The sequence below is a fragment of the Urocampus carinirostris genome, chromosome 4 (genome assembly GCF_059441175.1).
Source record: "Urocampus carinirostris isolate Australia breed hairy pipefish chromosome 4, RoL_Ucar_1.0, whole genome shotgun sequence".
Lineage (NCBI taxonomy): Eukaryota > Metazoa > Chordata > Actinopteri > Syngnathiformes > Syngnathidae > Urocampus > Urocampus carinirostris.
In genome coordinates this window covers 6,161,837-6,189,095 of record NC_142352.1, presented here as the reverse complement: position 1 = coordinate 6,189,095, position 27,259 = coordinate 6,161,837, and the positions used below count along the sequence as shown (strand labels likewise).

General features: G+C 40.8%; 1 protein-coding gene across 1 annotated transcript in view; it reads right to left on the bottom strand.

Annotated features, from left to right (window-relative positions):
- myo5aa (myosin VAa) overlaps positions 1-27,259 on the bottom strand; it is a 113,285-nt gene that overhangs the window by 60,120 nt on the left and 25,906 nt on the right. Inside the window, exons 2-12 of the mRNA XM_088333517.1 lie at positions 18,630-18,740; positions 18,323-18,494; positions 16,407-16,551; positions 11,611-11,767; positions 9,759-9,902; positions 9,247-9,328; positions 5,974-6,081; positions 4,065-4,171; positions 2,534-2,799; positions 2,352-2,433; positions 391-531 (exon numbers count right to left, since the gene is read on the bottom strand). Coding sequence (XP_088189643.1) covers positions 391-531; positions 2,352-2,433; positions 2,534-2,799; positions 4,065-4,171; positions 5,974-6,081; positions 9,247-9,328; positions 9,759-9,902; positions 11,611-11,767; positions 16,407-16,551; positions 18,323-18,494; positions 18,630-18,740 — 1,515 coding nt within the window. The remainder of the gene's footprint in view (positions 1-390; positions 532-2,351; positions 2,434-2,533; positions 2,800-4,064; positions 4,172-5,973; positions 6,082-9,246; positions 9,329-9,758; positions 9,903-11,610; positions 11,768-16,406; positions 16,552-18,322; positions 18,495-18,629; positions 18,741-27,259) is intronic.

Below are 27,259 nucleotides of genomic sequence, written 5' to 3'. Positions count from 1 at the left end.
CCTTAACTTCTTTATACAACATCATAATTCTTAATATAATGCATCAAAGCAAGTGAACCGTTTGAGAGCCGGCTGTCTTTAATGAGTTGAGCCGAAAAAGCCGGTTCTCTAAAAAGAGACGGACTTCCTTTCACTACATCAAACCGTTCGCTTCGTTTGCAACGGAAAAAAAAAACGATACCGAAATAGAGGCTTTTGCGGCGAACTCGTTGCCGTTTCGTGATAGTTGGTGTATACCGGATGGTACCCATAATTGACGAATTTGCGTTTTTCCGTACAGATTTTCTCATACGTCGTACACGTCTTAAAATGCATAATAAACAAACTTTGTATGGCAAAACCAGACAGGTTGACAGGTATGCGTGGGTATAAAAAATTGCCAAAATGTACTTTGCACTCTTCATCCAGCAGGTCCAGGATGCCCATCTTGGCTTCGATGAGGTTGATGCAGGGCTGATTGTCATAGAAGTCAATGAGGGTCCAAGGGATCTGCTCCTTCATGTACTCTTCTTGCTCCAGCTTGAACACGTGCTGCCCTCACAAAAAACATACATGGCTAAAGTTTAGATGTCATAATGATTGAAAGCGAAAGAGATAGAGTGAGACGGAGAGAAAGAGCGTGAAAATAAAGAGTCTGACAGAGAAAGGTAGAGGGAGAGAGATGGGGCATTAGAGTGACAGGTAGAGATGGGGAGGAGTAATGACAGAGAAAAATTGAGCGAGCCAAAGAGACAGTGAAAGATAGGCAGAATGGGAGAGAGGGAGTGAAAGAGACAGAAGAGGAAAAAAGAGACACGGACATTGAATCGTAGAGAGAGATGGGGGAGAGGGGGCATGTAGATATGGGGAAGGGGAATTGACAGAGACTTCCAAAGTGGCAGCGAGAAAGAGGGAGAAATCAAGAGAAAGCGCGAGAGAGAGAAAGGGGGACAGACACAGGTAGAGAAAGACATGGAGACAAATAGGATCTAAGATAATGAGAGAGGAAGACAGAGAAAGGTATGGAGAGTGTCAGCGAGACAAAGACAGTTACAGAGAGAGAAAAAAAGAGCACACTGAGGAGAAAGAGTGAGAGAGGGAGAGACAAAGACAGAAAGAGAGAAATAAAAAGAAAGAAATGGGAGAAAGACAAAGCGAAAAAAACCTAAGCAAGAGAGGGAAAGTGAGGGAGGGACAGAAAAAGACAGAAAGAAGAGAAAGCAGTAGAGATATATAGAGAAGGAGATAGAAAGAGATAGAGTGTCATAATAATACCGAGAAAGGGAATAGAAACAAAGGGATAGAGAGACTTCAAGCGGGAAACAGAGAGAGAGAGAGAGAGAAAGTGAGAGAAAGAAAGAGTGTGAGACAGAGAGTAAAACAAAGAGAAAAGAAGACAAAAACCATGTAAGGGACAGCAAGAGAAAGAATGAGAGATGTCAAAATACAGTAATCCCTCTGTGTAACGCAGATTACTTTTCACGGTTTCGATACTTAGTGGATTTTGAATTGAATTGTATTTATTGTCATTTATATAAACTAATCGTGCAATGTCTTCTGCAGCAGACAGTACACAGCAAAAGCGGCTTTTTACCTTGATAAGTAATTCATCAATTAAATGGGACTCTGAGGAAAGTCAAAAGATTGCAAAGAAAAGCTGATCCCCACCAGGTGCACCGTGGATTGTTACTGGCTCTGATAAGAGACTGAGCTGGTGTCGGGAAAGAAAGCAAAAGCAAGGCTGCAGGTCTGGTCAACTGATACGGCTTGGCTGCGTAACAACTCGCTTAAGCCCCTTTTGCCGAGCCTGTATCTCAACAACGTCAGATCATTACCAATGAAACGGAATACCTAGAGACAAACTCGTGGGACACCACTACACTCGTGACTCTTGTATTTTAATCGTCACGGGAACATGAACCATTGTGAGGGTCCTGGGTGCTAGCGTGCAGCTCGCCGGCCGCTTTCTACGTTGCTTTCTTACACTGAAAAAGAAAACCTTCCAATTTTGTTGTACTTTTTTGTAATAAAATGAAATTCTATCGACTGCAATTCTGTGTTCTTTTTTGTAGATCTATAGTTATTTTGTTAAAGTCGTATAAGTTACAGATGTCTAATATATAAATGAATGTTCCTATTTTGCAGTATTTGATTTTGGCCAAGTGCCCTGCGACTGGCTGGCAACCAGTTCAGGGTGTCCCCTGCCCACTGCCCGAAGATAGCTGGGATGGGCTCCAGCACCGCCGCGACCCTACTGAGGATAAGCGGTAGAGATAATGGATGGATGGATGAATATGGCCAAAGTTTTTTTGGAACGCAACACCCTCCAAAAACAAGCGATTACTGTAATGTTGAAACATCATGATACCCACCATGTTGAATTGCTGCTGGAGTTTCTCGTTTGCATAGTTGATACAGAACTGCTCAAAGCTGTTGATTTCAAACGTCTCGAACCTTGCAACATAAGAAAATGTGTTTCAACTCCATGTTGACGCCGCAGGTTCAGAACATAACACCAAGCACAATTTCACAGTCAGTTATCTAAAAGTCGTACCCGTAAATGTCGAGGACGCCGATAAAAGAGTGCTGTTTAATGTTGGTGACCAGCGCTTTGTTGACGTGCTCCACAATCCAGTTGAAGAGCTTGGCGTAGATATGCTTAGAGAGGGCGTCACGGGCATTTGTGGCCTGCAGGCGTGGGAGGGTCTTGACGTACGTTTCGGTGGCCGTCTTCAATTTCCGGTGACACAGCCACTGAGCCATGTCATCGTAAGTGACACCGACCAGCTCGCAGAACTTGCGCAGGTGATGGTTTTTGGGCTGCAGGTAGAGAGAGAGAGACCTGTTCATGGCGGAATTCAAGCACTTTTTAAGGACTTTATACGCTGTTTTATTCCACTTATACTCAAAAATACTTGTCCTAAGTTTGGCCTCAGCCTTGAGTGCAACTTTTTAGAAGGGTGTCATAACCACCTTTGTTCTGGAATGTGTCTTTGGTTTCAGTCTGTGCAGATAACAATGACTTATAGGGCGGGGGGTAGGGCGATGACCTTTCACCCTTCTCCCATACTTCAAAGGACTATTGGGAAATTAACATCGACACGGCGCGGACCAATCAGCCAGAGGCTTGATCATGGGGCGTGAACATTTCATCGCCGTGTGTCATAAAAGTGGGCAACCCTGGAAATCCCCGTCATCTCCTGCACACGATTGTAAAATTGGCACAGGCAGAGACCTGATTTGTTCAACTCTTTGATTCGGCTAAATAAATTAATATGTGGACTATATTTGGCGCTCGGCTCAATAATTCCTCTGACTTTAGAACATGCTCCAACTGTAAGGGATTACACAAGACAGGTGAAGTGTTTTCGGAGTCATATTTCATTATAAGAAATGTTAAAACCTTACACATGTCATCGTAAGTGACACCGACCAGCTCGCAGAACTTGCGCAAGTGATGGTTTTTAGGCTGCAGGTGGAGAGAGAGAGACCAGTTCATGGCGGAATTCAAGCACTTTTTAAGGACTTTCAAAGCCAATTTTCAAATTTCTCCAGTGCCATCAAAAGCTCAGAGGTTGAGCGCTCGTCTTGGGACCAAGAGGTTGCATGTTCGAGTCTTCGCTCCTCAGAGTTAAATGTCGAAGTTGTACAGTAGGCTTAAACATATTTGCTCAATGTGTGTATTTCTAATCAGTTGATGTTCCTTTTGGCCGTCTCTTAGTCTTCCTGTCTTTGTTTAAAGGTGTCGGTGCTTTTCCATGGGGGTGGTCTTTTGTCGTTTTTAAACATACCAGTACTTTTCCTGTCTTGTGGTTTCAATAAAACACAGAGGCAGACTGGGGGTGACCCAGAGTGAGTGTGGACGGCGAGCGAGAACGAGCCAGTTGCTTGTCCTCCCGCTACTCTCTGGCTAAATAGCTAGCAGGATATAGATACCTTTTCCTTTTCCCATTTTGACTTTTCAAATGTATCAAAGGCCAAAACAAATGCAATCATCTCCGTTCCTCCTGTGTCTCATTTAGCTAAATCAAATCAGGAGGTTTAAAAAAAAAAATCAAGATGAATTATCGTGATGACATCCTTACAAGAATAATGCTGCTATCCGAATCTTTGTCTTTGATCTCGACATTTCCCAAATGAAGAATAGCAGCCAGGACTTGAAACAATCCCATCTGATAGGACTCGTTGATACCTGCAGGAAGAAACATTCTATTATTCGAAAAGCATCGAGCATAAAGTCTGCTTGGAAAAATATAAACAAACAGATGAAAAATACAGATCTTTCAAAATAAAATATATTTATTCCATGTCAGGTAATTTAGCCCATTTTAAGGATTATCAGTCTTGTCCACAAAATACAATTTCATATATCTTTTTCGAGTAAAATACTAAATATATTGTATGAGTAAAATAAGATGACATAAAATAAAGCGGGCAGCACGGCGGCACAGTGGTTAGCGCGTGTGCGGCACAGTTCTGAGGTCATGAGATTGAACCTTCCTGTGTGGAGTTTGCATGTTCTGCCCCGTTTCCTTCACATTCCAAAAACATGCAGTTGTTCAGTTCAAATTGTCCCTAGGTGTGAATGAGCGAGCGAATTATCTGTCCCTGTGTGCCCTGCAACTGGCTGGCAACCAGTTGAGGGTGTCCCCTGCCCACTGCCCGATGATAGCTGGGATGGGCTCCAGCACCCCCGCGACCCTACTGAGGATAAGCGGTGCAGATAATGGATGGATGGCTAAAATAAAGCAGATAACTGCACTCAATTAATATTTTGTTTCCAGTTATTTTTTCTTCAATTTATCACTAAATTGTACAGAAGCTGCCATACTCATGATCGTTCGTAAGTTGAATTTGTCTGAAGTTGCTTCAGTGCTATATTTTGTATGTTTATGGTTTATAGAAGTATGTTTAAGGCTTGTATAAGTAACCTGTTGAAGTTTTTGAGTTTTTCCTTTCTCTCATGTAGGTTTTAGATCAGGGAATGGTGTAATAATAGTCTTTGGTTTACAATAATCTGTGGTCTGTGCAGCCCTTTGAGACTCTGTGATATATACAGTACAGTATGTGCTAATTTCAATCATAGTTTTCGGATTTAATTCAGACAGTAATTGAAATTTAGCAAAATTATAAAACACTATTACACTTTGGGGCAGCACGGCGGGGCAGTGGTTAACGCGTGTGTGGCACAGTTCTGAGGTCAGGAGATCGAACCTTGTGTGTGGAGTTTGCATGTTCTCCCAGTGCTTGCGTGTGTTTCCTCCGGGCACTCCGGTTTCCTCCCACATTCCAAAAACATGCATATTAGGTTAATTGACCGGTCCAAATTGTCTCTAGGTGTGAATGAGCGAGTGAGTTGTCTCTCTCTCTGTGTCCTGCAACTGCCTAGCAACCAGTTGAGGGTGTCCCCTGCCCACTGCCCGAAGATAGCTGGGATGGGCTCCAGCACCCCCGCGGCCCTACTGAGGATAAGTGGTGCAGATAATGGATAATAATGGATATTATACTTTTTTACTATTAATTGCACACACGCAAGTGCCATGATAAATTAATTGGCAAAATGATACGCCTGAAGGTCCTCTCATGTGAACAATGGTATCCTGGTTGCTTCCCTGATTAGTTTTCTCTTTGTTTTGGCAAAAATTCAGAGGCATGGCAAGGTCTTGGTAGGTTTACGTGGTTTTATGTGTTGTCCTTTTCAAGATTTTGTTTGTTTTTTGGGGGAGGAACTGCATTCATTCAAGCAATATTCACAAAGAGGCTTTTCAGGATTCCTCATAGATAGATAGATAGATAGATAGATAGATAGATAGATAGATAGATAGAGAGATAGAGAGATAGAGAGATAGAGAGAGAGAGGGATAGATAGATAGATAGATAGATAGATAGATAGATAGATAGATAGATAGATAGATAGATAGATAGATAGATAGATAGATAGATAGATACTTTATTCATCCCCGCAGGGAAATTCACATATAAATAAGATGTTACCGAGCAAGGAGAAAGCGTGGCGGGTGGTGCCGAGCTCCTTGGTGTCATCCACCCCCTCGATAACGGGGCTGCAGCCCTGTCGGGTGTACAGGAAGTTGTTGGCGTTACCTGAAATGAAGACGGTCTCGTTTCAGTTAGCCAATCAAACAAAGTGCCAGTTCTGTAAAAGTATCGATGCAAGAAGTGTTGCCCAGCAACAGAGGATATGACAATGACCGGGGTCTGCAACCCGCAGCTCAGGAGCCGCCAGGGGGCTCTTTAGCGCTGCAGAGTGGCTCCCTGGCACCAATTTTTTTCAATTTGGAGGGAAATAAACTTTTTTTTTTAATATGGTTTCTGTAGGAGGAGAAACATGACATATGCTAAGGTTTTCCAATGCTGTCATAATGTGTAGAATAAATATTACATTTCGTTGCCGTCATGCACTTTCCAGACAAATTTTCAACATGTTACCTAGTGCTTACTATGTTTGTTTACTGTAATGCTAAATGTAATTCACCCTGGTCATCCTGAAAGGGGGATACCACTTGTGAGGTCCCTTCTCAAGGTTTCTCTTTTTCCTCACGCTGAGGTTTTGAGTTGTTCCTTGCCCACATGTTGGTTTAAGATCAGGTAATTGTGTCATTGTAATCCTGTGCAGTCCTTTGAGACATTTTCGTGATTAAGGGCTATCTAAATAAATGTGACTTGACACTGAAATGTTTGACATTTGCACAGAAGTCAAACCTAAAATAATGAGTTTTTAATTCTTTACCTTACTAAAAGACTGCCGCTTTATTTCTTTATAAATGCATGCTAGGTTTTAAGGGGCTCGTTATGCACGTTCCATTTTGTTTTTTGTTTTTCAAATCCTTAAAGTGAAAATGTCATCAAAACTGGATTTATTTATTGCATTCCCTTAGTTTTAACAAAGAAATTAAACATACTGTAATTCATTAATATTGTTAGGGCGTTAATCTATAAAAGGGTAGTCACGTGGTGCATCATTCTCCACAGGACGTGCTGAATTCTCCCTTATGTAGGGGATGGTGTCATGATAGTCTGTGGTTTGCAATAATCTGTGTTTTGTGCAGCCCTTTGAGACTCTTTGTGATCAAGGGCGTCAGAAATAAACATGACTTGACTTAACTTCCCATTAAACAGTCGTTTTGATAGTAGGCTACCTAATATGGAGACTCACAGTATGTGTTGCATTGATTATGAGGCTTATACGAAGCTTTTATTTTTTTGCTGCTCCAGACAAATGTTTTTTGATCCAATACATCTCTTTTAACCATTTAGGTTGCTGAAGCCTGCTGTAGGACAATGACTCTATTACCAAGCTAGTAAGTCAGCAGGCGAGGAAAACGGCAGCTGCTTGTGTGTATGTGTGTGATCCGTGTCTAAGATGAGCAGGTGCAGGTCCACAGTATGAGTTCATTATAGGAAAGCTTGGATGACAACAGCCCCATGTTTGTTGCTCCTCCAGCAGTGACATCATCAGACAACGTGACATACTGTGCAAAATAGCTCAAGTTCTTTAAGGTTTGACGGTGATCGGCATTTTTCAGATCTTTCCGCAAATGCTCTCGAGGATCGAATCTAGACTTTGGCTTGGCCATTCTAACACCTTTATATTGTTAGTTTTAAACCATTTCATTGTAGATTTTGCTATATGTTTAGGGTTGTCCAGTTTGAAGATGAACCTGCAGGCCATTTCTCAGGTCTCTTGCAGACTCTAACAATATTTCTGCCAGAACCACCCTGTGTTTGGCTCCATTCATCTTGTCACCAACTCTAATGATTTTCCCCTTACCTGCTGAGAAAAAGCAACCCGAGAGCATGATGCTGCCACCACCATGTTTGACAGTGGGGATGGTATTGTGGGGGTGATGTCAAGTGTTACGCTTACAACAGACACCACACTTTGCATCAAAGTTATTTACTAAGTTGGACTCCTTCGAGTGCGAACTCTAGCAGAAGTGTGTCGTAAAACACGCTTTGCGTTGGAATGCGTTTTCTTTGTTCCATTCTGTGCAGATAACAATGACGTATCACCTCTTCTGGGGGGTTGGAGAGTGTGTCTTGCCCCATTCTGTGCAGAAGGCAATGACCTATCACCCCCTCCTCCAATTCTTCAAAGGAGGACTGGGAAGTCTGCCTCGGCAACAGCGTGGACCAATCGGCAGCAGCTTGGTCATGGGGCTTGTACATTTCATCGCCATGTGTTATAAAATTAGGCAACTCGAGCGTTCAACTCATTGATTAGGCTAAATAAATTATCAACGTGGACTATTCTCGTCGCTCGGCTCATTTCCTCGGCTTTTAAATGTGCACCAACTTTAAGGGTTTAGACAAGACACTTAAAGTGTCTCTGGAGTCTGATTTCAGTTTAATAAATGTTAAAACATTACAGAATTCAGCCCGAAAAGTGTATTTTGTCCCATCTGACCAGAGGAGCTTATGCCACATGTTATTTGTGTCTCCCCGTGTGGCATATGGCAAACGCTAAATGGGCGTTTAAATAGTATTCTTTCAGAAAGGGCTTTCTACTTGCCACTCTTCCATAAAAGGCAGATTGATGCAGGGTACGACTAATAGTTGTCTTATGCACAGATTGTCCCACCTTAGGTGTGTATGCCTGCCTGTATGATCATGGGTCTCCTTGGTTGCTTCTCTGATTAGTTTTTTCTTTGTTTTGGCAAAAATTCAGAGGAACAGCCAGGTCTTGGTAGGTTTGCATGGTTTTATGTGTTCTCCTTTTTGATATTATTGCACAGTGCTCCAGGTAATGTGTATATGCTGTACAATCTTCTTGTGTTCCATTTCTGCTTAGAACCTTTCCACAACTTTATCCTGGACAGGCCTGGTATGTTTTTTGGTCTTCATAATGCTGTCATATTATTGTATAATGCTATTCAGATGCATTTAAACAGACTTAATTTGCACTGTTTGTCATTGTTGGACATTTAGGTCCACATTGGATCATTCAGAAGTCCTCGGGGAACTTCTGGAGTCAATTGGCTGAGCTAAGAGAACATGGGCCCAACACCTATCTTTAAATTATTTCGTTGTGAATATAAAATGTCAAAATAGTTTAGATCTACCTCATGATTATTTCTCACATGTTGTTGATTCTTAGAAAGTATTTTTAGCTTTAGGTTGAAGCCTGAAATGTGTCACTATGATAAAAAGGTCTTGGGTGGCCAATACAAGCTTCCCTTTCAATGATATACTTGAATTTGACTTCATTTATTGACAGCTCCAAATAGGTGGTGTTTCTGTGTTACTCACTCAGGTTGAGGTTTGCAAACTCTGGCAGGTGTGATGACGCACAGAGCTGGTAAAAGATATGATAATTCCTCTCTTCGTCCGCCTAGAAGACAATAGAATTGAAAGTACTCAAGATTGAATTTAAGAAAAGACAATAATAACACAAATATGCTTTACACTGCTGTATGGCAGGTTGCTAGATATCCAAAACTACTTCATATCACAACATCTTTGACCTTCTGGAATGTTCCTTTTTGTGCTTGAAAATAATTTTTCAATTATATTTAATGCTATGTAACATGCGACTTTCAACATGTGTCTAGAAGTTGATAATTTGATGATTTTTAAAAAGGATACTTGAATTAAGGCTATATAGAGTATATCGGAATTGTAATACCCAACACGAAATAAAACCTGAAAGGTTTTCTAGCGGTATGTTTACTTGAAACAAATGCAATTTGAAAGAATAATAATCACTTGTAACTGTTTTTTTGATAGTGACTTTTTTAAATTAGGATTACAAATTCTCTTACCTGGAACACCACTCTGGACTTTTCTAGCAGATATGTCCTCATGTTTGCACCAATAATTCTGTAGCGGTTGTCAAAGCCAATCTCGATGTACTTTCCAAAACGACTGCTGTTGTCATTCCGTGTTGTCTTTGCGTTTCCGATAGCCTGGCAGGAAACAAGTGTTATTTTGTCACGCAGAATTCAAAACCGTTTTTTTTTTTCCAGGGAGAATACAGCGTGTGTCTGTGTGGGAAGTTTATGTGAAAATTTTCTTTTGATATTTAATTTTTTTAAAGAATTCTTTGACAGCATGTGTTTCCTTGGGGTGACAATATCTTTGTTTTTCTTTTGTTTTTTTAGTTATCTTTTGATTAGTGTCCTGATGCTGCCACACTATTGGTGGAACTACTACTCAACCTCTTGCTTTTGCCCATCTCCCATCTTGCTTTTTAGTTCTGCCCATCACAACCCGTTGCCCATTGGCTGTTTAGTATGAAAGCATCCAGTTTTTTGCTGCTCACTCTCTTTTTCCCCTAATATCATAAATGCAAACTCCTAGATTCCTACGAATTGGTATTTTGGTAAGGCCAGGTCCAGGGGCAGGGTAGACAGCATATCAGTTAGTTAGGCAGATTAACTGGTTTCCTTCCTAGCTGTTTTATTAAGTTCTTTTGTTCAGCTCTGCTAGTCCCTTGACCTGGTCTTGAGCTGAATTTTTCAGATATCCTACTTTTATTCAATACATCTGCCTTATGTTACACTGTTACCTTAAGTTATTCTCTGTGTAACTTTATTTCACACCTGGGAAAGAAACTAGGCTGGGTGTTGGCAACACACAGTTCAGGAGCCGTGCGGCACTGTGAGTTTGACAAGCGGCTCCCTGGCGCGTTTCCAAAAATGTTTACACATTGAAAAAGATTAGGTAGGAAAATATCAATATATTTATTTTCAAATTTACCACTGGGAAATGCTACTTTATTTTTTTATGGCCCATAATAAATGTCCAGAACTGATACGTAATTCTTGTGCTAATGCACATTTTATAGTGAACTGTTACCAGCTCAGTAGCCTAGATGGTAGGGCGCCCGCTTTGAGACTGGGAGGTCGCTGGTTCGCGCCTCGGCCGAGTCATACCTAAGACTTATAACATTGGTAAAAATGGCGGTGCCCTCTGTTGGCTGCGGCTGCATCGGCTCGCTACAACGGGTCAGGTGTATCGACATTTCGTTCTTACAAAAGAATGACAATACAAAGGAAATTATTATTATTATTATTATTAGGAGAAGCATGCAGCTGCACTCTTGGGCGTGACCCTTAGAGGGCGCTGACCCTAAATAGGACAATGCCGTACAAACTAATACCAGCTGCAGTTAATCAGGAAGGAGAAAGAAATGTAATGACAAAGCAAAGTCCAGCAGTGTCGGCACCATTTATAAGTAGAATTGTTGAGAAAAATGGCAACAATCTCAAGCATTTACAAGCACCCATATTTAAGCACCTTTCATTCCATGAAAACAACATTAAAATTCAAGCGTTTCAGGGTTTTAAGCACCTGTAGGAACCGTGTAAATGAGCAAAACATACAGAAGGTTGCACTGCAATGTGTGTCGCCACCAACAATTCGGCCTTTCACTCCAATCTAAACTGCCTGCATCAGCCAAAATAATTTAAACGCCACACAGTATTGCATACGCACACATGCGCCTGTAAAATGGGAAACGGCTGATGCACTTCTAGATGTCACGGCTACGTCACTGTGACAGAAAAAAGCTTTCTATTGATTCCAAAAAATCCTCTCCGATTGGTTAAAGCAGTGTGGGAGTGGACAGGGGAGCGGTGAGTGAGGAATGAGAGACGAAAAAAAATGAGTCACCTCCATGATAGGGTTGGAGGCCAACACCTTCTCCTCCACGTTAGCCTCGTTGGCCGAGCCGCTGACCGTGGCGAAGTATCTCATGGCGTACTTGGCCGATACGGTTTTCCCTGCCCCAGACTCGCCACTCACGATGATGGACTGGTTTCGCTCATCTCTGCAACGAGACATTGCAATTACTCACTTTTCTCACAGTCAAATTTCAGTCTACTAGACTATAAGGAGCCAAAAACTCCAAACTGGCCAGGGATTTGAACATGCACCTAATACACGAATACATTTGAATGAATGAATGAAAACTTTATTCGAACATCAAAATAAAGACAGAACAAGAACAATAACTCAACAATAATGTTACATAATATGTTCGAAAAGGGGTAGTAGGAAGCAAATGCTTATATTTCCTACCCCTTTATCTTCCCCACCAAATACACCGATGATATAACAACAATTGTAATGATATTAATAATAACAGTTTTGATATAAGAATAGCAACAATAACACAAAGTTAACTAGATGTACTATTCCCAATCTCCCGTATCACTCATACCCCATTTTCTTCATCTTTGTATTCCGCCAGGAATGTTTCTTTGTATCTAAACGCGAACAAGTGAGTAGTTGGACACAGTTTGATCTCGTCTTGCAAACCGTTTCAAAGCTTGACTCCACACACAGACACACACATACTTTTCCTGGTGGTTCTCACCTTTGGAATTATGAATTCACTACAGCCCCTTAAGTTATAATTTCCCTCTTTCCGAATGAATAATTTATGGATGTTTTCTGGCACATTTGGAATTGCATCCTGGTATATTACGTGTTCCCTAGGATTTCTTCTTCTGAGGGGGGGGGGCTGTCTGTGACAGAAAATAATTGAGAAGCACTGTTGTAGAGAAACATTTTTTTCAGTATAGGGGTCCATCTAAATATCTATTCTAAAAATAAATTTTTAACTTTTATTTACAAATGAAAAAAAAACTGAATAAAGGACTTAAGAGTAGTTATTTAGTCCTGATGTGATATTATCAAATAATGATTACTTTTAAACGTTTTTAGGATGAATGCTTGTCTTCATTTTTTAAGTTCCTTAGTGTACCCTCAGAGGTACGAAACACATTTGTAATTAGTTTACCAGTTATGAGTCCCAGTGATTAAAGAATCGGTTACTGTTCTTATTAAAACTCATTTTCTAGGCCTTCAAATACTTTTTTTTCTGTCTCAGTGTTTGGGACATTTGACATTTTTTGACTGAAACTACCAATTGAACCTTCCCTCCCATTTGAGAGGGCAACATATCCTTTAGAATGCCCCCTTTCATGAGCTCTTGCTCCAGCTGCCCTTTGGGTGCGGGAATGTAGCTGGAAGGGTCCGTGACACACTTGCTGCACTGTTATTTGGAAAGGTTATTTAAGCAACTTGTAGTGCAAGAGAAGAGTTGTTGTTGAACATCAAGTATTTAGACTGAAGCATCAAAAATGAAAGGCCCATTATTCATTTTAAGTGTTCTTTAATTTTACATGGGCTTCCTTTCAGTATCTGTAAGTGGTCGGATTGTTTACCGTGACAGTTACACAGGAGGAAAAAATTTCATTGGATTTCGTGATTCGGAGTGAAAATGATAGTTATGAAAACATGTTTTTCATTGTAGATTTAACTGAAAAACTCTTAATATGTTATGTTGTTGCCCTGCAACTGGCTGGCAACTACTGTAAATTTCGGACTTTTTTCCCAAATGTTCAGCCCTGAGGCTTATTCAGTGAAGCGGCCAATATATGTAATTTTTCTAACGGCCACCAGAGTGGTGGCCACTCGAGTACAAAAGGTAAGATTATGACCGGTGGAATAGGTGCGCCGAGGTAGACTGCATCCTCTTAGTTTACGTTCAAATTGTCCGCATGGAGGAAGTTGAGAACGATCTACCGTTAATTTCACAATTACGGGATGCTTTCTTTTAACAGGCACGATTGATGCATTGCGAGCGTTATCCTACTAGCACGTTGGTACCATTCACAGGCACGGTATGGTATGAAAGTTATATTATTTTTTTCCTTGGATTACTTTCAACGGGACCCAGACTTTACAAGTCTGCATCATACCTTAATTACGGCTCTCATTTTCCATTCATGATGCCGTCTGTGGTTTTAAGATTGTGTACTATCTGATTTGTTCAGACCAAAAAACAATCGCAGGACTTTGGCCTGGACAGATCTATTGACACTAACAAAGATGTTAAAAATGTCAGAAAAAAATGTTAAAATATTGCCTGACATAACGAAATTGTGAATATGCTTGATTGCTGTTAGGATTGTCGAGAAGGGTTATTCAAACCTCACATTGTTTGTTTGCTGTTATTAGTGTCAATAAATTTGTTCAAACCAAAAAAGTTACAATCGCGGAGCCTACAGCCTGATCTGGATTAAGCTTGTGATTATGTCACATGTTTTAATGCTGGCGCACGCAGCTTATATATAGGTGCGGATTATGTAAGTACAAAAATGGCAATTCGCCTAAAAAGTGGTGGGTGCATCTTATAATCAGGTGCGCTCTATAGTCCGGAATTTACGGTAGTTCAAGGTATCTCCTGCCCACTGCCCGAAGATAGCTGGGATGGGCTCCAGCAACCCCGCGACCCTACTGAGGATAAGCGGTGCAGATAACGAATGGATGTTATGTTGTTACTGAAACAACTGGCATGTCAATCATAAAATGTTTGCATACCATATGAACTAAATGAGACGGTTATTCTCTTTCATATAAAATTGCCTTTCATGATGACATGTCTGTTTTTGGGTTGGATTGGGTTTTATCAAACACATTTCCCCCAAAAATGTGACTAACTATGCATAATTTGGCTGGTGCGACATACTCCCGAGCAACTTATAGTCTAAAACATGCTTTTGACTCAAGAAGTCCAAAAACACTACAGACACTATTAATATTCCCCCAAAATGTTTGGTTTTTCATTCTTATTTATGCATTTATTGGCCGGTGCGACTTATTTTCCGGAGCGACTTGTATTTCGGAAAATACGGTCCATGTTTTGTTGTTGACGTTTTTGGAGATGCTTAAAATTTTGACCCTTATCCATACTAAGCCAACTAGTTTCCCCTATCAAAAAACACAGATTGTTAATTGACTATTTTTTTTTTCCCGTTTATTCGTTAGATTTTGTCCATGTTTGAGATTTTCCACGCAAACTGTTTTCATGTTGCATTGAATGGGTCAACAGTTTAACAGTTGGTTAAAGTGAAGTTAGATGGGTTTTTGTTTAGGCGGGAAGGACCATTTGGTCCGTGTTTATTAAAAAAAAAGATATATACTTTTGATAGAAATGAGCTTGATTTTTTTTTTTTACATACTCAGAAATTTACAGCGGGCCAAATTAAATCATCCAACGTTCCGGGTCCGGCCCGTGGGTTGTGCATTTGACATGCCTGAGCTAATAATTGTAGGAGCTCAAACAAAAATCACTGTTACAGACATGCTGTAATTTGTGTTTTTTCTGTAAAGTAGCCAGAAGCTATGTTTAACTACCAATAATCCAAAAAGTTTCCAGTTTGTTGTATTAGTGCAGTCCTTCTCAACTTTTTTCTGTCACTCCCCCCCTCCCCCTCCGGAGAAAGAAATGTTCTTGCGCCCCCCCCAAGAAGTCTGGCTCCTTCTCCAGGTTAATCATTTTTAAAGGGGGTCACTTTAGGGTTCGCTCTACCTCGTATCTACGCTTCATACTTAATGCTTAAACTCACTGCCAATGGGAGAACCACTGCTCCCTAGTGTAGTGGAGGTGCAATTGCACTTGATTTTTGGTAGAATTTTTTTTTTTTTTTTTTTTTTTTTAAAGAAAGTCCCCGGGGTCAAACGTGTCACCGACCCCCTTGCCATAGCCTCGTGACCCCCACAAAGGGTCCTGCCCCACTATTTAAGAACCACTGTATCAGTGTGTGTGATGACGAGTTGTTTTATGCTTGTTAGCAATTTTGGCTCGCTGTGAGCAGGGTTGGCTAGGGTTACTTTAACTTGATTACTTTCAATTACTTTTGGATGACTCCAATACCAAATATGCTAATAAAAGACAAAAGAAAATAAATATGAATCAAATTATGACTCACAACACGTGGTAAGCTTTCTCTCCTGGCTTTGATCTCTTTGATCTCCGGCAAAACTAACATAAAATGCGACAGACAGAAAATGAAAATAAATCCAAACAGCTTGCCAACATTATTTTTGCCGTTCCATGTATTCCGTTACTCCCCAAGCCTGAACAAAATTTTGTACTTTTATTCATATTTAGTTTCTTTTGTCTTTTATTAGCATATTTGGTATAAAAGTCATCCAAAAGTAATTGAAAGTAATCCAGTTAAAGTAACCCTACCCAACCCTGGCTGTGAGTGTGAATTTATTTTATTTTAGGTTTCTGAATAGTGAATACAGTGTTTCATGAAACTTCTGGATTTCGTAACCTGGATTTAAGTATATTTAGCATAGACCCAAATAAGAATCTGGAAAATATTGAACTCGCTACAAGAAAACCATGTAGTGGTAAGGGAACACATCAGTTCAAAAGCATTTTCTAAATGTGTCTCCGACACAGAATATGCCGAGTGACACTTGACACGTGAGAAGTCAAAAGCTAGCAGTAAAGTGAGCAGCTATCACTCAGTTTGGAACAGTACACGACTTTCTAGAGTAAGTGATATAAAGAGCATAAGTGAGACCGACTATGTATGGCCTAGACATGACCTACAAACTCAGAAGAGCTGTGAGGAAGCGACAATATTGCGCAGGATCAGACAAACCTTGCCATTTGTTTGTAAGCTTCCTCTGCTACAGCAAAAATGTGGGGGTCCATGTCACCCATGTTCTGACCACTGTATGCATTGATGATGTCCGTCCCATAAATGGGAAGCGTCTCATACGGGTTGATGGCCACCAAGACGATCCCTGCGACAAACATGCAATGCCAAAAAGATGATTAGATTTGCAACAGGGAAAGGAAGGTCAATTTAATGAAACACCTTGGCAAAAAATTGATAAAAGGAAGTTACAGTGAAGAAAAACAAGCATTTGAATTCTTTTGCTATTTCTCCCACATAGAAATCATGGAGGGGTCAGAATTTTTTATCGTAGGCGTATGTCCACTGTGAGAGAGATAAATTAAAAAGAAAAATCCAGAAATCACCATGCATGATTTTTTAACGATTTATTTGTGTGCTATTGCTGCAAACAAGTATTTGAACAACTGAAAAATAATTGTTAATATTTAGTGCAGTAGCCTTTGTTTGTTATTACAAAGGGCAAATGTTTCCTGTAGTCTTTCACCAGGTTTACACACACTGCAGGAGGGATCTTGGCCTACTCCTCCTTACAGATATTCACTACATCAGTCAGGTTTCTGGGCTGTCGCTGAGAAACACAGAGTTGGAGCTCCCTCCAAAGATGATCAATTAGGTTGAGGTCTGGAGACTGGCTGGGCCATGCTAGAACCTTGATATGCGCCTCACGAAGCCACTCCTTGATTTTCCTGGCTGTGTGCTTCGGGTCGTCGCCACGACCCATCTTCAATGCTTTAACTGAGGGAAGGAGGATGTTCCCCAAAATCTCACAATACGCTGCCCCAGTAATCCTCTCCGTGTGCAGACCATGACGTTTTAGTGTATCACCTACAGTAACTTTGGAAATGATGGTCCCAGCTCTTTTCAGGTCATTGAACAACTCAAGTCGTGTAGTTCCATGCTGATTTCTCACCTTTCTTAGAATCATTGAGACCCGTCTCGTCTTGTTAGCCGTACCGCTTATCCTCATTAGGGTCGCGGGGGGGCTGGAGCCCATCCCAGCCATCTTCGGGCAGTGGGCAGGGGACACCCTGAACTGGTTGCCAGCCAATTGCAGGGCACACAGGGACAGACAACTCATTCGCTCATTCACACCTAGGGACAATTTGGACCGGCCAATTCACCTGAAATGCATGTTTTTGGAACGTGGGAGGAAACCGGAGTGCCCGAAGGAAACCCACGCAAGCACGGGGAGAACATACAAACTCCGCACAGAAAGTCTGGAGCTGGATTTGAACCCACGACAGGTTCCCCTGACATGAACTGTGCCGCACAAGCGCTAACCACTGCGCCGCCGTGCTGCCCATCATTGAGACCCCAGGAGTTGATATCTTGCATGGGGCTCCACTCCGATTGAGATTGATCGTCATGTTTAGCTTCTTCCATTTTCGAATAATTGCTCCAACAGTGGACCTTTTTTCACCAAGCTGCTTGGCAATTGCTCTGTAGCCCTTTCCAGCCTTGTGGGGGTGTACAATTTTGTCTCTGGTGTCTTTGGACAGCTCTTTGGTCTTCACCATGTTACAAATTAAAGTCTTACTGATTGTATGTACAGGTCTTTCAGGGTCAAAATTATAGATGATACACCTGTGTTCGAATAGTTATTTGCAGCGGTATCACAAAAATAAGTTGTTTAAAAAAATCATGCATTGTAATTTCTGGATTTTTCTTGTTAGTTTATCTCTCTCCCAGGTGTCATGCACCCACGATAAAAATTTCAGACCCCTCCATGACTTTAAGTGCTATTGACACTAAAAACAGCAAACTAGCTGAGTGTTTAAATACTTATTTTCTTCACTGTTAATCCGAGTCAAACACTAAACTATTGCAAAATTACTGTTCAAATTTCTCAAAGAAAAAATACTTCATGGTTTTCTTACCACAATAAGTGTAGATGAGCTTGGAGTCAATGAAGCGGACCTTGAGGTTGTGCAGCACCGCTGGCTCATGGAGGTAGCTGAGCGCCGTGAGGTCATTCTCGCCCACCAGGATGTCAGGGTTTCGCAGGTAGGGCAAGTTTTTGGTCTTGGGGTCCAAATTGTGCTCAAAGTTCTTTCGATTGGGAGAAAAAACATATTTGTCATTACTAACAAGTAAATATATAAAAAAAGAATAGTTTCCACTCAGATAGATTTTGATTGACCAACTCACATATATTTTCTTAACATTATAAACACCTCTACTCACTGTTCCATCCTCCAGCATGAGCTGCAGAGAGGCGTCGCCATTTTTGTAGTCCTTGGTGAGCTCGGCCGATTTCCACACATCCTCGGCATCGGGGATCCACACCCGAGCACGCTGTGCAAGACATAAAAGATAGATGAGCAAAGTGACAGGTTTTTAGGGCGTCAGAAGAAGGTAACAAAAAGCAAAACGTGTTTTTAATCTTGAAAATTCATTGACCTCCTTAACCTAGATCCGAGCCCAACCTGGTTATAATAAAAATGAAAACATTCCCAAAACTTACAGTGTAGATTTATTGACCCCCACCTTGATAATTATGACTGCAAAATTTCATTTATCAGAATCCTCAAACCACAAAAAGATTAGATACCAAAAAAAACAGTCAATACATTATAGACAGAATCTGCAATCAACATGGACTGGTTAAAATAATCTATTCGATCTATTCTATTACATACGCTTGTTGATTGAATCTGTTTTGCCGTTATGCTGATGCATTGGCATTTTCTGCTGGATGTTTCAACAGTTTTATCATATGATAAAGTCATACTATATTTAGTTAGCAAACATAGCACAAAATGCATTCAGAAGCTTATTCTATGCAGTTTTAGCATGAAATGCAGCCGATTCCCAAATGATTGACGCGCCTCTCCTTAGTCTGTTATGATTACTGATGTGACTCAGCTGAGCCCGCTCCTTTGGCGCCAACTGCCGCAAGTTCTGATTAGCTCCCTATCAGTATTTGTACCCAGTCCTGTCTGTCACCTTGGGTCTGTCCGTCTGCAAACCTCAGTTAACACTAGGCAAGCTTTTTTCGATCCTGACTCCCACCTGTCTCGTATTTTTGCTCCCATCTGTCCCCCGGCTTCAACCCATTTTTGATCCTGACCACTTCAACGCTCCCGTCCCGGCTTTCGACTTCTTTTTGTCCCCGACCACGTCTACTCTCCTTTCCTGGCTTACAACTCGCTTCCAACCACGGTTTTGCTCTCCTGTCCCGGCTACTGACCCGTTTTTCCATTCCCGACACCGCCATCGCTCGCCACAGAAGATGCACTTCTGCGTTCAGAGCGACCTGCTTCTCGCGTCCAGCAATCACCAAATCGTGGGCGCAACTCTTTCTCTTTCTTCCAATAAAACTTGTGAGAAACGCAACGCAAGTGAATCCTGTCTCGGTTCCGGTCTTGACACCTATTCAATGTCTACTGCAGAACCCATCACTAAGCAGTACATCTTAGAAATTTTCAAGGTTAAGCCAATTTCCTGTCATGAAAAAAAAAATTATCGAGTTGCCCGTCAAGACCCAACAGTGCATTACTGTATCCCAAGTGAAATACACCTTAATAGGAAATGCTGTTTTGTTAAAGTGGAAGCAAAAACAGCCAGACGTTTATGGGAACACACTTCTAAAGCAAAGCAAATCAGATTGAGCACTTGTGGATTGTGTGCCGCTGACAATTGTCTCTTTCTTACCACACGCAGACAGGCAGGAGGACACACACTTGATGATAGTCAAGTCATGTTTATCTGTGACGCCCTTAATCACAAAGAGTCTCAAAGGGCTGCACAGACCACAGATTATTGCAAACCACAGACTATTATGACACCATCCCCTGATCTAAAACCTACACGAGGGCAAGGAAAAACCCAAAAACCTCAACATGAGGAAAATGAAGAAACCTTGAGAACTGACCGCACATGAAGTAATCCCCCTTCCAGGAAGACCAGGCTGCAACAGATGTTGCAATAACAAATAATACACAGATATTTTCAACATAAAATATAGGTTCCTTATATGCTATAGATCAGGGGTGGCGAACAAGTTTGACACAAAGAGCCAAAATTTTTAACTGTGAGTCAAAGAGCAGGCAGCACGGCGGCGCAGTGGTTAGCGCTTGTGCGGCACAGTTCATGTCATGGGAACCTGTCGTGGGTTCAAATCCAGCTCCAGACTTTCTGTGCGGAGTTTGTATGTTCTCCCCGTGCTTGCGTGGGTTTCCTCCGGGCACTCCGGTTTCCTCCCACATTCCAAAGACATGCATTTCAGGTGAATTGGCCGGTCCAAATTGTCCCTAGGTGTGAATGAGCGAATGAGTTGTCTGTCCCTGTGTGCCCTGCGATTGGCTGGCAACCAGTTCAGGGTGTCCCCTGCCCACTGCCCGATGATTGCTGGGATGGGCTCCACCCCCCCGCGACCCTCCTGAGGATAAGCGGTACGGCTGATGAGATGAGATGAGTCAAAGAGCCCCACCACGCACTGACCGACATTAGACGTAACCTACGCAGATGATTGGCAGTCAGTTATGTGTCCGAAGCAGCATTAAAAACAACAAATCTGCCAAATAAATTTCAAAATATTATTTATTATTTATTATTTGTTATTAACTCTGATGGATTCAAGTGTGCTTTGAGAGGAGAAAAAACTAAATATGAAACGAGGCAAAGAGACACAGTATATAGAAAATATGATGAGGCAAAGAGCAGCATTTTTATTGGCCAAAAGCCGCATGCGGCTCTAGAGTCGCGTGTTCGCCACCCCTGTGCTATAGAATAGAAGTGTGTTTTAAGCCTAGATTTAAACAGTTCCAATGAGGTTGCAGATCGAATCTCAGGGGGAAGATCATTCCCCAGCACCGGGGCCCGAATGGAGAACACTCTCAAACCTGCGGATCTCTTCTACCAAAAAAAAGAAGGCCTCATGAAGCCCAGACGGTATGTAATCAGCTGATCTCAGAGCAAGGAAAAACAGCAATGAATGCTGCTGGTCACATGGCGGTACGATCCGAATCGGAGACAAAAATCACTTATACGCAGGCACACACACGAATACTGGTTCAAAGTAGTCTTCCTTGTAATGAAGTGAGGCCACATAGTGACCTTAACAACCGTGTGGATGTGTGTGGTATTTGATGTTACGTAAGCGCAGTGAAAAGGAATGAGGACTTTGAAGAGGTTTAGGAGAAAGTTTTATCCCTTTAATCTGTCTTTGGAATTGCGTGGAATCGTTTCATTAGTCGACTTTTAATCTCACATTGCCTTGAATACATGACATTCGATTCCAGGCTCCTCCGTGTTATATGTCGAAGTGTCCTTGGGCAAGACACTGAATCCCTAATGCCCCCAATAAGCAGGTCGGCGCCTTGCATGGCCGCTATTGGTGTATGAGTGTGTGTGTGAATGGAAAAGTGTGGAGCACATTGTAAAGCGCTTTGGGAGGTCTTCATTGACTTGAAAAGCGCTGTAAAAATGCAGACCATTTAACATTTATTTACCATTGAATTGTGCAACTTAAAACAATTTTGCTGTCATGAACATTGTTCTAAAGGTAAAAGTCCACTGACTCCGTCGTTGGTTTATTTAGGCTTGGTAAAACAAAACAATGTATAATTTTAGTCATCTTATTGGCAGGGGAGAAAATGTGTTTAAAAAGTTGAGTTCAAAGAGACTTTATAATTTTTTTCCCCCGTGCCTAACTGCTTTTATATTTCTTTTAGCATGGCTGTTTCAGGACTTGCAACATATTAAGAAGCAGGAAAGGAGGGAGGAAGAGTACAGTAAGTGATTTACACATACAATAGCAACTAAATTATCAGCAGTGGTGTACGGAAAAAAAAAAATCAGAAAATAATTGCACCAGATTTAACTTAGCACTATCAGAGTAAAGGGAGTTGCCACTGTTTATCCACAAGTCAGGATTTCAAGCACCAATAAACCTTGGAGTGTGATAATCCACGCACCAGAGGATTTTCCCTCTGCTGGGTTTCATTTGCTAGTCATAGCGAATGCGCACTGCGAGGTCAGGCATTTGAAGGTTTGCTGGTTTCTGTTGATGTCACTGCTTCTTCGGATCAGATACAATTTAAAAAAAAATGCGATCCCACACTGGAGGAACAGAGAGGACATATATGGATGCCCGTGACGAGAGAGAGACTTAATTTGATGTGAATTCACCATTAGCTAAATGGATCATGACATCATGGTCACATCGCCTTGCTAAGTTATTTCTCTGCGTGACTTGTGTTAGTAGAAGGACGCTGCATACCTCACTCATGACGGATAAAATATAACAATCATATAATTAATGACCTGATTCCTTTGATGGTATCAAAATCAAGGCCCTTATTTTGGCACGTGTCCCCATCAATATCGAGCAATCGATGTTTTGCCCCCACCAATATTAAATGATCACTTAAAAAAGGTTCTACGTTCCCACCAATGCCAAGAACAATTCTACACCCTTGATCAGAATTATTATCCAGTGTTGGCTTTAACACAAGACTCCATACATTCCTTTACAATAGTGCCATGTCTGTTATGGATGGTGTGTTATGGACAGGGTTGGGTAGGGTTACTTTGACTTGATTACTTTCAATTAATTTTGGATTACTCCAATACCAAATATGCTAATACAAGACTAAAGAAACTAAATATGAATAAAATGACTACATTTTGTGCAGGCTTGGGGAGTAACGGAATACATGGAACGGCAAAAATGATGTTGGCAAGCTGTTTGGATTTATTTTCATTTTGTTTCTGTCACATTTTATTTTATTTTTGCCGGAGATCAAAGAGATCAAAGCCAGGAGAGAAAGCTTACCACGTGTTGTGAGTCATAATTTTGTTCATATTTAGTTTCTTTCGTCTTTTATTAGCATTTTTGGTATTGGAGTAATCCAAAAGTAATTGAAAGTAATCCAGTAAAAGTAACCCTACCCAACCCTGGTTATGGAGAACCCCAGCTTCGAGTGAGAGTCATTTGGAACGTGGAAATAAGTTGGGGTAAGTCGCATGCAATTTCATGCCACTGAAAATAAAAACTTTAAAACTAAGCAAAAATAGTTCTACACTGACAAAAGCAATGAACAGAATTTTTATTGGTTGGTCTTACACTATTTTTGAAAATTAATCTGGTAATAACATGCATGATACCTTGTTATTTTAGAAATTCAAATAAATAATTCCAGTTCATGAGCTTCATGGACAAAAAGAAAATATGGTCAAGTATTGATATCTATTCTAAGCAATTAATGAAGAGAATAATAAAATGACAATCTATTCATGTTTTTATGTGTTTCCTTGCCCTCATGTAGGTTTTGGATCAGGGGATGGTGTTATAATAGTCTGTGGTTTGCAATAATCTGTGGTCCGTGCATGTCACGGTTGCCACGGCGCCCAACTGGCCCCGCCCGTGCGGCTCCAGCTGCGGTTAATGACAGATTGGCTTTGCGTCTATTTAAGCTCAGTCTCACTCTTTGTTTGTCAGTCCGTCAACGAACATCTGTCCCGCAAGACGTGGGTTTTGACTTGGTCCTGGTTCCTGTTGGCATTTCCTGTCCGGTTTTGTTCCCGTTTATTTTTGTCCCGTTTAATATCGGTTTCCAGTTTCGTTTCCGTCTATTTTTGTCCTGTTTATTATTCTCTCTAGTTTTCGTTCCTGTCTAGTTTGTCCTGTTTTAATTCGATATCTTGTTTCCTTATCAATCTCGTCTGTCCCGCCCTGTGCAGTATCGACTCCATCTGTCCGATATCTACTCGGGCAAATTGGTATCGATCTCGTCGGCCTCTGGCATCCTATCATTTCACGCCAGACTGCTGCCTAACGTGCATGACTCCTCATTTCCTGTACAATAAAAGGCTTGTGTGAGAAACGTCACGCGTTTGGGTCCTGATCCTGTTCTGGTTCATAACAGTGCAGCCCTTTAGGACTCCTTGTAATTAAGGGCATCACAAATAAACATGACTGGGCTTGATTACTGATAAATGCTGTCCATACCTATAAAAGTTCAGAATTTAGTGTACATTTTGTCTGCATAGAAAGTTTTGCAATAAGACACATTCCCAATTTACTCTAGCACAATTCGAATCAAAACAAGTGTTTTGCCTATTTCATTTCCATTAAAAAATCCTTTTATTTATCGGTAAGCAATGAAAAAACAGAGTCAAATAAAGGTTGTTAGACTTTTTATGCGGAGAAAAAGATTGTTTATCTTTTTATTAGCACAGTTTGGAAAAGTGTAGTCGAATTTAAGATAAAGAAAAATGGAGGGAAATACACTAAATATTCTGTAGATTTTTTTTGTCCCTAATAAAATACAATCAGTTCACACAGATATCAAAACCCCTAGCTATATATACACGGTTTGACACATTTTAACGAGTTTCTCCCAACATGGTTTCATGATCTCAATAAATCAAACGTGTAAATTGAAAACCCAGCAGTTTACCCTTTCGAAATTCAATTAAATATCGAATATAGTGCAGTGTCTGAAATAACGTCTGCCCAGACGCCGGGGCGTGCATCTTTTACGTCCGGCGTACAACTTGCACAACGTCTCTGGGTAAATAGAAAGAAAATAAATAAATACATAAATAAATAAAAACGAAATATTTTTGTTTTCAAATCAAACGTTTGCTTTATTCCGATTTAGAAATCTTTCAGTTTGGAAATTTCAGAATTTCGGTTCGTTTGGCAATTTGCATACTCGGCAGCCGGTCAACAGCCTGCATCGAATAATGCCGTGCTTCCGGACTTTCCCGAGCGTTAGAAGGTCATGCATATCATTTTCCAAAGTAGATGCACAGAGAACACAAGAAAAATGGTGGAGTGGTTAGGAATCAATCCAAAACCTCAGCCCTAGAAGAAAGATTCAAAAGAAGCTAACAAAATTGATGACGCTACAAAACGTACATTAAAACCATCGTGGAAAGAGGAGTTCACGTGGCTTGTAGCAGACAACGCAACGCAAACATTGCATGAATGAAGAGGAGTAAATACAGGTACATACTGATGGCAAATGGAAAACATATACATGCAATGAATGTTATGAGTAGATTTATAATAAACTTAATTTTAAAGTGTTGGTGCTGTTATATATTTTGATTATCAACCCTTAATACTTTGCAACAATCGTTTTTTTTTTTTTTTTTTAGATGAGTCGTCTTATTGTGTTTCAAGTTGTGAAAAATGGGGCAGGAAACTTTATGGCTGGGAAGAAAACTTTTCAGAGTTGTCTGCCCGGGTGTCCGGTCACTTTTTGTCATGAGTTTCAGACACTGAATACAGTAATAAATTCTAATTCTTTTTTTAAAATAATATAAGTCAAAATGTATACATTTTTGTTTCACAAGGAAAAGCGACCCATATTACAGAAAGCAGTGAAGAATCCTGAGCAGCCACTAACAGAAAATCGAACTAGGAAAAAAATTAAATTGTTGACATTTGTATGTTAGATCTTCAAGGACTTAACTATAGAGCCTCACCAAGAAGCTCAGTTCTGGTAAACTGCGGAAGCATTGATGAAATAACAAAAGTCACCCTGACAACGGCGCACAAAACTCCACATTTTTCTTCATTGTCTAGAAAACGCACAAAAAGCCAAAACCAGTCATGCCAAAACATAGTTCCACGTGTTACCATGGAGAACCGAACTGTAAAACCTGATGTAAACATGGATTTAGGCTCTAAAAGTGAGCTTCTAAGGTTTGACATTTAGAATTATGATTAGAAACCTTTGATTGCTAGCAGTGTTGGGAGCAATGCGTAACATAGTAACTGTAACAAAAACACTTTTCTCGTTAATGAGTACTGTAACGCGTTATTAATAAGAATGTGTAACTCAAATGTCATCATAGCATGGTGTGTTACTCAGCTACTTATTAAAAACAGTTCACAAATTTCAACACCATCTAATCAGTAACTGCTCCCCCCTCGCACTAGACTGATTAATAAACCTTTATCCCGCCACGATCACATACCCATGTCGTTGAAATGGGGTTGGCATGTTTATATGGCCTAAGAAAATACAACTATGTACAGTTACGGTGGCACCATCTTAAGCACAGAGTACAAGAACTTCTCCCTACTGATATTCTCCCTACCATACTGTATATACTCGTCTCAAAGCTGTACTTGTTTGGTTGTGTGTCACCAGTAGCAAATGGTAGACAGCGTAAGCGTAGGGTGCGTGGCTTAAAAAACAACAAACCATAGTGAAATAAATTGGGGCAAATTTAGGGAAACAAGAGTCAAGGTAAAGGTGTGCTGAAGTTTACGCCATGCCTGGGAAAAAGAAAACGTCTTGAACAGCACTCGTCAACGAAGGAGGAAATATTCGAGTGGTTTGAAGCCCCCTTAGACCCGGGTTGGGCAACAGGACTGCGGAGTGGCTCCCTGGCACTTTTCCCAAAACAAATTGAAAAAGAAGGAGGAAGGTAAAGATATTTATTTTAATATGGTTTCTGTAGGAGGACAAACATGACACAGACTCATGTTTTCCAAAACTGTAAAAATGTGTAGAATAAATATTACATTTCAACTCTGGGTGTTACTACGTAGAGACGAGAGGGAAATCAGCTCCTTCGCTTGTATCCTCTCTCCCGTCTTTCCTGTTTGAGCTGAGCGAAGTGCAAGCTCCATCCCTTTTAAAGCACCAGCGTATATATTTTGAATGACACTTGTGGATATTATTTGTTTTGTTCCTCAGGCCCGAGGATATCTGCTTTTAATATCATAACAGAGAGAAGATGCTGCTGCTGCTGCTGTGTTTTACTTTCTTTACTTTACCTAATCAAAAGGCAGCAATTTGATTTTTTAGAAAGGCATGCTGTTTTATTGCACTCTTTTTGTTGCCCGG